This window comes from Tupaia chinensis, unplaced genomic scaffold (genome assembly GCF_000334495.1).
Source record: "Tupaia chinensis unplaced genomic scaffold, TupChi_1.0 Scaffold000627_1, whole genome shotgun sequence".
Taxonomy (NCBI): Eukaryota; Metazoa; Chordata; class Mammalia; order Scandentia; family Tupaiidae; genus Tupaia; species Tupaia belangeri.
Window position 1 is genome coordinate 7,958,510 of NW_006160147.1, and position 12,503 is coordinate 7,971,012.

General features: G+C 51.6%; 1 protein-coding gene across 7 annotated transcripts in view; it reads right to left on the bottom strand.

The window, feature by feature from the left end:
• LAMB3 (laminin subunit beta 3) overlaps window positions 1–12,503 on the bottom strand; it is a 69,021-nt gene that overhangs the window by 13,173 nt on the left and 43,345 nt on the right. For all 7 annotated transcript variants that reach the window (XM_027776099.1, XM_027776101.1, XM_027776100.1 and 4 more), the window contains 9 exons: window positions 10,617–10,808; window positions 9,266–9,329; window positions 8,732–8,925; window positions 5,957–6,077; window positions 4,844–5,032; window positions 3,232–3,387; window positions 2,646–2,842; window positions 2,267–2,378; window positions 1,343–1,721 (listed from right to left, as the gene is read on the bottom strand). In XM_027776099.1, the coding sequence (XP_027631900.1) occupies window positions 1,343–1,721; window positions 2,267–2,378; window positions 2,646–2,842; window positions 3,232–3,387; window positions 4,844–5,032; window positions 5,957–6,077; window positions 8,732–8,925; window positions 9,266–9,329; window positions 10,617–10,808 (1,604 nt within the window). The remainder of the gene's footprint in view (window positions 1–1,342; window positions 1,722–2,266; window positions 2,379–2,645; window positions 2,843–3,231; window positions 3,388–4,843; window positions 5,033–5,956; window positions 6,078–8,731; window positions 8,926–9,265; window positions 9,330–10,616; window positions 10,809–12,503) is intronic.

Here is a 12,503-nt window from a genome sequence, read left to right on the forward strand (position 1 = left end):
TCTGTGGTCCACACTTCAGACCCCACCACTGTGACCTGCTGATCATGCCACACACAGAGGCTCCGGACAGTCTAGGATAGTCCCCTCTCTCCACGCCTTTTGCAGCTCCAGCACCCACCAACCCCTTCCTGCAAGTCTCACGTCCACCACCTCTGGGCATGCTCAGGCAAGGCACACCTCTTCATGCCTGCCTTTCCAGCCTGTGGACTGACCCCCCAGTTCCGAGATCGAGGTCAGAAGAGACCTTTCCTGGGAAGTCTGCCACACCACCGCATTATTAGAGCGCTCTCTCTCTCTCTCTCTCTCTCTAATGAGAGAGAAAGCAGGAGGGAGAGAGGTATTCTGGTAGTGTCTTGCTGTGTTGCAAGCCTCTTGCCTCTGCCTCCCAGTTAGCTACACACAAGCAAACTTCATTTCTCCCCATCTATTTGTGTCAAGCCAGGAATTGAACCTGGACCTCCCAAGCGGCCTTGGCTACCACATAACAGGGCCCTCCCACTTGCACCATCAAAGCTGGGACTGTCTATCGCTCTTACATGTTCACATGAGAGCTCACTCTCTATACTTTGGCTTCCCAACTCCAGCCTCTTACAGGCAGGGGCCATATTAATTGTAATATCCCCAATCGCTTGTATAATGCATGGCTCGGAATGATGCTCGAACATATGTGGAGTGACGAGTGAATGAATGATCCCGGCATTCACTCACGTTCCCCTGCCACAGCCCCCAGAGGCTCTAGCACAACCATGAGTCACGGAGCCTCCGTTCATTCTTCCCAGGCTGCCTTTTCCCGGCCGCCAATCACACACCTATAGGCCCTGTGCACTCACTGTCAGCCAGCCAAGGCTCAGGGAATGCAAACTAATTATAGAAACTTCCAGAATTGAATCTCACTTAGAAGGTACTGCTGATGGTGGGAGGGGGTGAGGGTGGGAGCGCTTCCACTCTGAAGGCAAATCCAAGTTATTTTTAGAGCCCTGCCTCTCAGATGCCCTCCGCTGGGGTGACTAATGCAGACTGAGTCTCCAATGGGCAGTGCCCGGCACTTGCAAGAATGCAGGGTTTGGGATCTGGGCCTGTGTTCCGAGTCCCAGCCCAGTCCCTCAGTGGCCATGTGGCTCCAACACTTCACCTATCTGTGCCGGTTTCCCCGTCTGCAAATGCAATGGAGACCACCCACCGCCCCAGCCTCACAGGACTATTGTGAGAGCCAGGAGATCGAGCCCATGTGCGTGGCCTCATAAATTGCAGTAAGTAGCACAGATGCAGGGGAGGACCCTGGGACTCCATACGAGCCTATGCAGCATAATTCTTCTAAATGCTTGGTAGGGAGAGGGATCACCTGATGGAGGAAATGGCATTGGCCACCCGGGCCAGCTCCTGCTCTGTGACCGAGGCACTGCTGAGAATCGCTCGGATCTGTTCAATCTTGCTCTTTGCGTCCAGGATGCGGGAGGATAGGCCAGGGTCCTCCAAACCCGGCCCAGACCACAGGCTGGCAGTGGCGTTGCGGAGGCTGCCGAGACGCGTGGCCTGCCCCCGGAGGTCTGCCTCATACGTCTGGAAACAAGGGTGGCAGGCCACACACACTGGGTAGCGGTCACAGTAGCCTCGCTGGCACCGGTCACAGCGGGGTCCAGTCAAGCCAGGGCGGCACAGGCAGCGGCCCGAGGCCTTGTCACAGCCTGGGCCCTCTGTTCCCCGGAAGTCGCAGTCACAGGCTAGGATGGAGAGAAATGATCGTCAGAGGCTGAGGCCAGAGCTAAGAGTGGAGAGAAGAGGAGGTCTGACCTGGGGGCCCTGCTACGTGTCTTAGAATGGCAGATGTTCACGCTGGTAAAAACCAGGATAGCAACAGCAGTGAAGGCAAGCAGGCCCTCAGCGCCTGCCACATGCCAGGTACTGTTCTGAGGCTCCATGTCGAACGAGCTCTCTGGGAAATTACGCCATTTCCCCTTGAGACTCTCTGTCTGCAAAAAGGGAAGAGAAGCTCCCTGCTGTTGTCCTGCAGATGCCTTCCAGTAAAGGCTCATTGTCAGGGAAGGGGGGAGCAAGGTGACCCTCCTGTCATGAGATATGGGGACAGTCAGCCTGCCCAGGGGCGAGAAGGACACATCAACTGGGTAGAGGGTAGACAGTGTCGCAGGAGTGTATGCACTCACAGGGCTTCTGGGGCCACACCCATGCATTAGTGTCACAGCGCTGGCCAATGCACCCCCACTACACAGCCACCCCTGGCTCATTCCCCCACGCAGTCGGTGCGTACCTCGGCATCCCGTGGCCATGTCTCCGTAGGTGCGATCCGGACACTGGCGGATGGCTGCGGCGTTACAGGTCAGGCCTCCATACCCTTCCCGACAGGGACACTGCCCTGTGAACTGGGTAGGGGAGAGCACCATCAGGGGATCCTCCCAGTACCAGTACCGGGACATGTCAGCAGACAGAATCTGGGCTCCCTGCTGCGGGCAGTGCTGATGCCCTGCCCTGAAGTCTTGGCAAGGCCCAGAGGGGGCCATAGACATCTGGTAACCACCCCCAAAGGATGGTAGAGACAAAAGCATCTTGGCCTGACTGTGGGAAGGCCCAGAGGGTGGCAGGGAGCCCAGATAGGGATGCTGTGGGCAGGGCTCCTCTTCTGCTCCTACCTGGTTGCACTGGGGGCTGAGGGAGTTGCGTGGGTCACAGGCACACGGCTCACAGCCCCGGCCGCTGGCCAGCTTCCAGTGGTAGGCAGCACACTGGTCACACTTGGGGCCCACCACGTTGGGCAGGCACAGGCAGCGCCCGCTCTCCTCGTCGCACGGCATGTCCTGCCGGGAGCCCAGGAGGCTGCAGTCACAGCCTAGGAGGGGAAGGTTGCTGAGCTCAGGCAGACGTCCTGCAACAGACTCACCCAGGACACACATCCAGGGAGGGCCCCACCTGGGAGGGGAACTGGGCAGGACCATCCCCTGTAGATAACATGGCCACTGTGCTTTCCCACTAGATTCAGCCACCTGCAGCTTGGCCACTCGCCTGCCCAGGCTCCCTCTGGCTGACTCAGTCCCACCTTGCAGCTTATGCCTGTGCTGCCACCTGCTGGACAGCCATGGCACAGCACCGGCCCCTGGGGTAGGATTTCCTCTTGAGAGCAGTGAGTGGAAAGACTTGTTCTGTGCTCTCCTATCCCCCACCCGCCTCCCCCCTCCCCTTGAGCCTACCTCACAACAGGCCGGCCAGGCCCCTACTCACGATGGCAGCCCTGCGGATTGGCGTAGGTGAGTCCGGTGAAGCCCGGCTTGCACAGGTCACAACGCTCTCCCTGCACATGCTCCTTGCACACGCACTGCCCAGTCACTGGGTCACAAGGAGCCCCTGGCACTGCTCCATCTGGATCACACTCGCAGGCTGAGAGACAAAAGCAGCCGCCATGATAGGAACAAAGAAAAGGAGAAAGCTCAGGGCAGATTCTGAGAGCCAGACAGTCCAGCTCAAATCCTTGTTCCACCATGGCTTTCGCTCATACAACTCGGGCAAGATACTGAACCCCTTTGTGCCTTAGTGTTCTCATCTGCAAAATACAGGTATTAATACAGCCCTTGTGGGGCCGGCAGGTGGCTTGGTGGTTAAGGGTGCTGGACTCTCAAATGACCGACTGCAGTTCGAGTCCCGGACCTTACAGCTTGCTTTCTCATTCTCTCTCTCTCTCTCTCTCTCTGGTCAAATTGAAACAAATAAATGAATAATAAATAAATAAAGTTAAATAAAATGATTTTTAAAAATATACAGCCCTTGCAGGCTTCTTACGAGGAATAAATGAAGTGGAACAGTACCTGGCACAAGTTACAATAAGAAGTATGACCGAAGTATTTTTCTTGTCATTATTTACTGAGCAACGACTATGTGCTAAGGACTGAAGTGAGCATGCTCAGATGTTGCCTCATATAATCTTTTTTTTTTTTTTTGGAGAGGTTTTTGCTATAGGGCGCATGCGCTCGCCCGACAGACAGAGAGAGACAGAGAGACAGAAAGCAGGAAATCACCCCCTAGGGGGGATGGCCACGCCACAATCCCTTCTCCTCCATTCTTCTCTCGGGATCTTGGGCACGCATGCACACGCGCCTGGCATGAGTTTAAGCCACCAGGTCCAGGACTCGAACCGCGGTTGACTACATGGAAGTCCAGCGACATAGCCATTACGCTAACTGCTGGTCCCGCCTCATATAATCTTCATGACAACTCTGAAATGTGGGGATTATTGTCAGAAAGTCTTTCCTGATCAAACCTGCCCAAATCAGATTTGCTTTCTCTTACATGAACTCGTTGGCCCTTCTGGGCATGTTAAGCTGCCTGGAGGTGTTCTATTCCATGTCATTCGATAAATAACCTTGAGCATCGCTGACTTGCCAGCCATTGTGCTAGGGGCAGAGTCTCTAAGACATAGTCCCTGACATGGATAAGTTTTCTATGTTGGAGGAGGAAAAAAATAAACAATCCTCTAGACGACATGGTTATGGTGACAGCATGGATGCGCAAAGTGCAGGTGTCTCTCTTCTTCGTGTGTCTGGTTTATTCTACCAAATAGTGTGTGCGTCCCAGTGTGTGTTCCCCAAGGGCACCAACTATACCTTACATCTACTTTTTTCTCTCCTATGCCCAAAATAAGGGCTATCTATTGATTGGTTAGCTGATTGATGGATGGGCCAGAGAAGTTCAGTGACTTCCTTAGTCACAGCGAAGTTGAAACTATCCCCACAAGACCTGACCCACAATCATTCTCCCTGAGGACCTTAGTGTCTCCCAGAATGTATGCTCTGTGTGGCCAGAACAGACGGCACCCTGGGTCCCCAGACCCCTGACTCACGAATACAGGCTTCCTGAATGGGTGCGCTCGGGCGCCGGTTCCGGAAATAGTGCAGCTGGCACCGTTCGCAGTTCCTGCCCTCTGTGTGGTCCCGGCAATTGTCGCACACACCTCCGTGTGTGCCCTGGCTGGCAGCAAACACAGCTGGGTCGAAGTGACATGTCTCTGAGTGCCCATTGCAGTCACACCCTGGAAAAAAACAAGTCCAGAGCTGGCACCTGACCAGCACTTCTGCTGTCTACAGAGCAACCGCCACCATGGCTCACTGGCCCCTCCCAGTCCACAAGATGCTCAGGATGGGGAACTGAGGAAACAGGCCCAGGGAGGCTTGTGTCACATACTTAAAGTTACATGATCAGTAAATATGGGAATAAACCTGAGAATACTGACCGTGCTGGGCCAGAGAAAGAACTTTCTAAGAAGAACAGAAAAAGTTGATATATTTCTTCCATGAGCAAGAGAGAAAAGATGCACTGCCAATAGGGTCTTGACATTGCCATGGCATTGCTTCACTGAGCCTCATGCTCTAACTGCACTGCCATCTGGCCACCAGGAAAGCCCTTTCAATAGTCTGTCCCCCACTCTCCCTGCCACCTTGCCACTATGGACTTCCGCTGGGTCACTGCCTCTCTGGGGGCTGAGGACCCTTCTCCCTCATTCACGCAAAATTCTTGACCCCAGGGTGTCGTGTGAAGTAAACAATGACAATAGGAAACGACTGGGTCATTGGAAGTCATGACACAATAACTGCATAGAAAAACACGTCATGGCAACAACCCAATAGGTGTCTCCTGAACTGGGCCAGGCAACTGCCGCGCCAGGAGAAGGAGGCTCCGGGGATACAGTGAGGGCCGCACGGGATTAGAAGCATGACCAAGTCTGGTGCCTCCAGGCCTGGCTGAGGAGGAGGGCAGGGGCAGGGGCAGTGGAAGGATGCCACCCCAGTTCTCTCTGCTCTCAGAGCAAGGAGAGCTGAAACTGCAGGGGCGCAATGTGATTTAGATGTAAATCATAAAAAACAGATTCTCCTGTGTCTCAGGTGAGATCTGTGAGGCCCAGGGGCCGGCACCCTGCCAGTCTCTGCAGGGGAGGAAGGTGATCCTAGCCTCGTACTTTGGCATTCGTGGGGATCCTGACCCTCCGCAGGGCTCCAGGGCCGGTTGTGGTAGAAGGGCGCACAGCGTTCACAGTGGGCTCCGGCGGTGTTGTGCTGGCACACGCAGACATCATGGACCTGAGAGTGGATGGGGGGGACAGGGCCGCTGTCACCAGGAGCCCTCCAAGCCACGGAGGGTCCCTCCCCTCAGGCCCTCCCACCTACCACACAGACCCCAGCCCTTCCAGACGCTTTCCCTGAATGGTCCAGACTTCACACAGCTTTCTCTGTGTGTAAGCACACGTGTGTGTGCATGTGTGCGTGTCTGTACTACTCCTCTAGCAAGGATTTACAGGCTCATTCTCTGTACATGGACACTCCATCATGTCCAGTCCATGGCAGCACCCAGAACGTTCTCAGACACTCTCGGTAAGCTGTGATTCCAGAAGCCAATGGGCCCTCTGGAGATTGACAGCCTAACAATCCATGACTACAGTTGCTAGCTAATGGGACTTTCATGATGAATTGCTACTAGACTCATTTCGGAATCCGCACAGAATAGCTATCGTATGCTAATTACCTTCCAAACTGGCCCAGCAATGTCGGCGTTCAAGGGCTGTATTGTCTGCTCCATGCCCATCTCCAACACCCCGCCTGTGGCTCAGTGATGGCGAGCTGAATTCCTAGCTGCTCCTCGTCTGACCCCCGCTTTTCCCCATCTCTCAGCCTATACAGATGATTTTCCATCTGCCTGGAATGACCTTCTCTCCAGCCACATCCTGCCCATTAAGCTCTAGCTAAATTGGCTGCTTTTATCAGACTGCCTGGTCCCTCCAGGTCTATTGCCCTGAACCCTGGCTGTACCTCACAATCCCTTGGGGAGCATTTTTTTAAATACCAGTGCCCAGGGGCAGCTTAGCCTAGTCCCATGTTATAAGGCCCAGGTATCGGTACCTTTTGTAGCATGACTTAATTATTTGTTTACATTCAATCACTGTGTATCATTACAGCATAACAAATAAATTTTCCCAGTGGTGAGTCTGGGTGTAGCCAGATTTGAGAAGCCCCAGGACTAAGTGGATCTCTCCTCCTCTACATCCTTGTCTGTCAGGAGTCCCACTTGGCTCCGTGTTCTCTGGGCCCCAGTAAACTGCACAAAGACAGAGCAAAACTGACCAAGGCTCGCTTCACCTGTATGTCCCTCCCAGGCCATTTGACATGTGTTCCTCTTGGCCATCTGTCACTAGGACAAACGTTGATGGAAGAACTGAACCCCCAGAACAGTGAAGTGATAGGTGCTTCTGCCCAAGGGACTAAGGTTCCCAGTCTATTTGTGGATTTATAGCGCAATTCCTTAGAGAATTTGTTAAACTGGGACTTCTTTCCCCAGAGATTTTTTTGCTGTAGGTGCATGTGCTCACCAGAGGGACAGAGAGACAGAAGTGAGAAATCACCCCTCAGGAGGGCGGCCATGCTACAATCTTTTCTCCATTCTCCTCTCGGGATTTTGGGCACGCACACACATGCACCCAGAGTGAGTTTAAAGTCACTGGGTCCGGGACTTGTACCACAGTCACACACGTGGGAGCCCAGGGACATACATTTCACCATCTGCTGTCCCAAACTGGTACTTCTCAATCATCATCCCCGCGGAATCTGATTCAGCTGGTCCAGGATAGATTTGACGTCTGCACCAAACATTCTTCTCTCACCTCATGCCATACCTCACCATGAGATGAGACCTTTGAACCCCTAAGTCAGTGGCTGCCAACTCTGAAAGTACCTTAGAATCGCCTCAAGTTTTAGGGTCAGCAGATGATATAATGGTTACATCTCTGGACTCCCACATAGTCAACCGCAACCGCAGTACGAGTCTCGGACCCGGAGGCTGAAAACTCACACCAGGCGCATGTGTGTGTGTGCTAAGAAGAGAATGGAGAGGAGAATGGAGAAGAAGGGACTGCAGCATGGCCATCTCCTAGGGGGTGATTTCTCACTATGTGTCTTTCTCTCTCTCTCTCTCTCTCTCTCTCTCTCTCTCTCTCTTTCTCTCTCTCTCTGTCTGTCTTTCTGGCAAGTGTACGTGCCCTAGAGCAAAAAATCTCTCTTAAAAAAAAAATAAAAGAGCATGAGAAAGAATCACCTCGAGTTTTAAAAACCAATAATAAAATCAGAGTAACTAAGGGAAGAGGTCTGGGCAAATCATTTTTATCTCCCCATGAAATTATAATACGTAGCCAAGGTTTGCCTTTAACTCCCCCAATAACCACACATATACTTACATGTAACTGAAAACTGAAACCATTCCAAAGTATGGCAGGCCACCCACAAAAATGTACTACAAAAATTTGATTTTTAAAATGACAGCAATGTGGGACCAGCAGTTAGCATATTGGCTACATTGGTGGAATCCCATGTAGTCGACTGTGGTTCAAGTTCCAGACCCGGTGGCTTAAACTCATGCCGGCACGAGTGTATGCGTGCCCAAGATCCAGAGAGGAGAATGGAGGAGAAGAGACTGCAGCGTGGTTATCCCCCCTGGGGGGTGATTTTTTGCTCTCTGTCTCTCTGTCTAGCGAGTGCACGTGCCCTATAGCAAAAACAACAACAACAAAAAAAAAAACCTCTCCCCCCCAAAAAAATGACAGTAATGTAAAATTGTTTCTGTTGTTGAAATATTATATACTCATCTTAAATATAGTACCCTCCTTGCTTTATGAGAGCCTCAAGAATGTCCTCAGTCTCCCTGGCCCCACCCCCTACCCCCTGCTCTTCCCATCCTGGGCTGTCACCTGCACAGCAGTGGAGGGGCTTGCAGGGGCTCCGGGTCTGGGGGCACAGCGATCAGCATGGCCGTTACAGAAGCAGCTCCCCTGCAGACGCAGCTGAGACACAGCAAAGTAGGCGCTAGGTGCGTGGTAGCCCCTCTGTGACACGGAGGCCAGTCTGGTGAAGTTGACCCTCAAGTTTGTGATCTCACCCAGCTCTAAAAGAGGCAAACAGCAAGGAGGGTGGGGTCAGGGAAAGGAAAATAGAGGAATGATGTTAGAAGGAAGTTAGAGGAGACAGATAATCTCCTAGGGCAGGCTAGGTAAAGGAAGAGAATTCTGATCTCACCTCATAATGTTATGCTAGAGACCATCCTCCCCAGCCCTCAACCTCCCACAGCATCCTACACACGATATCCTTGTGGAATAAGCAGGGCCAGTATAAACTCCCAACCATGCTGACCAAAAGACGAAAGACCAGGAAACTTCCATGCCCCCACTCACAGTCCCATAGGCCAGAGGAACAGCCACAATGACCTCGAATTTTTTGGCACTGACCTTGAACTTTTTGACTTTGAGTTGCTGGAATCTCAGATGCTAAATTCATAAGGTTAAGTTGGACCTTCAGACAGAGGAGAAAGGGAAGAGTTGAAGTAGTGATAAGCAATGTGTACCAAGCTCAAAAGAAGTCTTCTTTCCCTTCCAAGTCCAGCCCTATTCATACTCTGAGGCCCTTCTAACTGGAACCTGAGACAGACCATGGATGTGATGCCCTCGGGGAGCAGTGGGATTATTGGGTTCTAAATGAGTGGATGTGTGCACATATGTGTGTACTTACACGCATACATATGTGTGCATGTGTGTACAATCTCTCCTTTCCACCTGAAAACACAGATAACCTAAGGATTCCGATTTCTTTGGGTCAAAAACCATAATAACCTACATATGAGGATCTAGAGGATAGTCATTTTCCAATGACCCAGGCTGAATAAGAGGGTTCAGAACCCAAGGCTGCATGGATGGGGTGATCATAGCACCCTGGACAACCCCAATTTCAACTATCTTTTTATTTAATAAAAACCATTCGTTAGATGTGAGTTCAACTGTGCATGTGAGCTTATGTGTACAGTTTTTCTATCAGTCCTTCACAAAACAGGAAGAAGTCCTCTGTCTGATCTGGGGTCTGTGAGTAACAGATTTGGAAAAGGGTCTAAGCAAGGAGGACCTGTTAAATCTGAAGGAAAGATGCGCAATCCATAGGCTGAGCCCTCAGGCCATGCGAAACAGCTCTGAAGGTTTCCCTGTGTCTCATCCAGGGAAAGGAGAAAAGAAACCACAACTTCCTCCCAGGGAGTGGGGAGAAGCAGTAAGGATGGAATTTGATCCAAGTTGGTAGGAGAAACATTCTGGGTGTTTCTAGAGGCAGGTTCTCATTACTAGTTCAGCTTTTAAGTTCAGGTGAGCTGGGTCTCAGGGTTACACTTTCATTTCTCCCCAAAGACGACCACTGGGCCTGATGGATGAATTAAAGTACAAAGTTCATTTTTGTTTTAAAGCCTATCAAGGGGAAATTAAATTTGTGTAATTTGCTCACTTGCACCCAACTAGCCATTCCACAGTCCACAGCTGTAACATAGCTGATTTTATCCTCTCTGTTACAGAGATGTGCCAAAGAGACACAGGGGGAAAGGACAGAAGAGAGTAGGGTTGGGTATTACTGGGGCTCCAGATGCTTCTGAAATACCTTTCCTGGGCAGAAACGTGGATGAGCAGCATATGGCTTGTGGGTAGCCAGAGGGGCCATCACTGAGGCGTTCAGGAAAGCTGACCAAGGGTGTTCACATGCCTTCAACTATGGAACATCAGATAATCTCCCCATACCTACCCTTTCAGGGTCCTCTCTACCTACCTTTCCCCCATTTAGGTGCCCGTTAGGCCTCTGGGGCAGGGACTTGCACCGAACATCCTGCCAGCTCTGAGGCTGGCCCTGGCGGACCCTGGGGAAGGCAGAGGTGCAGTCTGCAGCCAGGTACTGGTATACCCTCCAGGTCTTGCCGAAGTCAGAGGAGCGCTCGATCAGCATGCCGGCAGGCATGGGTCCCTGCAGAGACATGGGCAGAATGAGGACTCCATGTGACTAAAGGGAGGGAGGCAGTCGTCCTGTTTCCCCAAGGGGATGCAACCACAGAAACAGGCTCCTCTGATGAGGAAGGGAGCGAGCGGGCACAGGGGCATCAGGTCCAACCCTCCTGGTAAACCACAGGCCATAGACATTTCTCCTCAGGGAACTGTGGAAAGCAATAGAATGAAATCTGCATTCCAGAGGCCTGGTCCATAGCTCGGCCCACATGGCTTCCAGGCCAGGAAATTCTCACTCTGCTTTTCCCACAGCCAACCATTTTTCACCCCCCTCTTCCCAATTACCATGACTATGGTTCAGTCTATGGCCATGTTGAGTCTGAATCACTGTCATGGCCTGGAACTCATGTCCAGCCTCAGTTCTGGCCCTGTAGACCTTCTCCCCACTTCACCTGAGAGAGACCCTTCAATCCCTCTGCACTGGCCTAAAGATAAAATACAGCTCTTCAGGATGACACACCATTTCCAGTCTCATCCTTGGATGGTTTCATACATTGCTCCTGGCTTTAAATGCTGTCTTTATGCAGACAGCTCCCAGCTTGACCCACATCCTTGAACTGCAGGTTCTTAAGTTCCACTCCCAAAACAGATCCAGAATCAGGCCCCTCTCTGGCTTCAGTGCTACTGCCCATCCTCAGTAATCTCCACCTGATTCTCCACCGTGTTCAAGCTTACCTGGGTCACACCTGCCATTGTACAGAGAGAGAGAGAGAGTGTTTTCTTCTTAAAACAGAAAATACCTAATGAAACTCTCTACTAAAAACCCTCTATCCTACTCACTGTTCTTGAATTAACTCTGGACTCCTGACTGATTGAAGAGACTCAGTATTCCTTAGGGTCCCCTGTCTCTCACCTACTCTCAAGCCACCTCCATCTCCTTCAAGCCTCAAGTGCACCAAGTCCACATCCTCCTCAGAGCCTTTATACTTGTGGTTCCTTCTGCTTAGAAAGGTCCTCCTATGGTGGGTTCCTTCTCACCTTTTATTCTTAGTTGAAAGGTCACTTCCTCATGGAGAGCCTTTTATATCCATCTAACCATAGTCTTCTGCCCATTCCCTACCCACCCAACCTCATTTCCTATTCCAGCATCTGGTGTCACTAGGTCTATTTATCCTTTATTTGTTCATTTGTGCTTTCTGTTCTTCTCCACTAGACCAGGATGTTTCAGCCTCAGTGCTCTTGTTTTGAGTTGGATCATCTCAGTCTCAAGGGCCAGCCAATGTGCTGTAGGATGGGTAGCAGCATTCCTGACCTCTGTGTGACAGATGTCCATAGCACACCCACAGTAAGGACAGGGCAAAAAAGTCTCCAGAAATTGCCAAATATCTGCTGAAATGGGAGAAGGGCACAAACACCCCTGGTTGAGAACTGGGACCCAAAACCAGAGGCCCTTGTCTGTCTCGTTCACAGTTAAATTTTCAGCCTCCAGTGCCTGGTAGGTGCTGAGCACACATCTGGTGAGTGAATGGTGAATCTTTAGTCTGCCTCTCTCTTTCTCATTCACGTCTATAAGCTCATCTCTCACCACCTGCAGCCCTCCACATCCCTACCTCACACCGTCATAAACACGTTTACCCTCCAGACCTTGTGTGCATTCCCATGACTACTCCCAATTATGTACTGTCTTGCCTCTTGGCTTCTGACCTTTTGCTTGCTG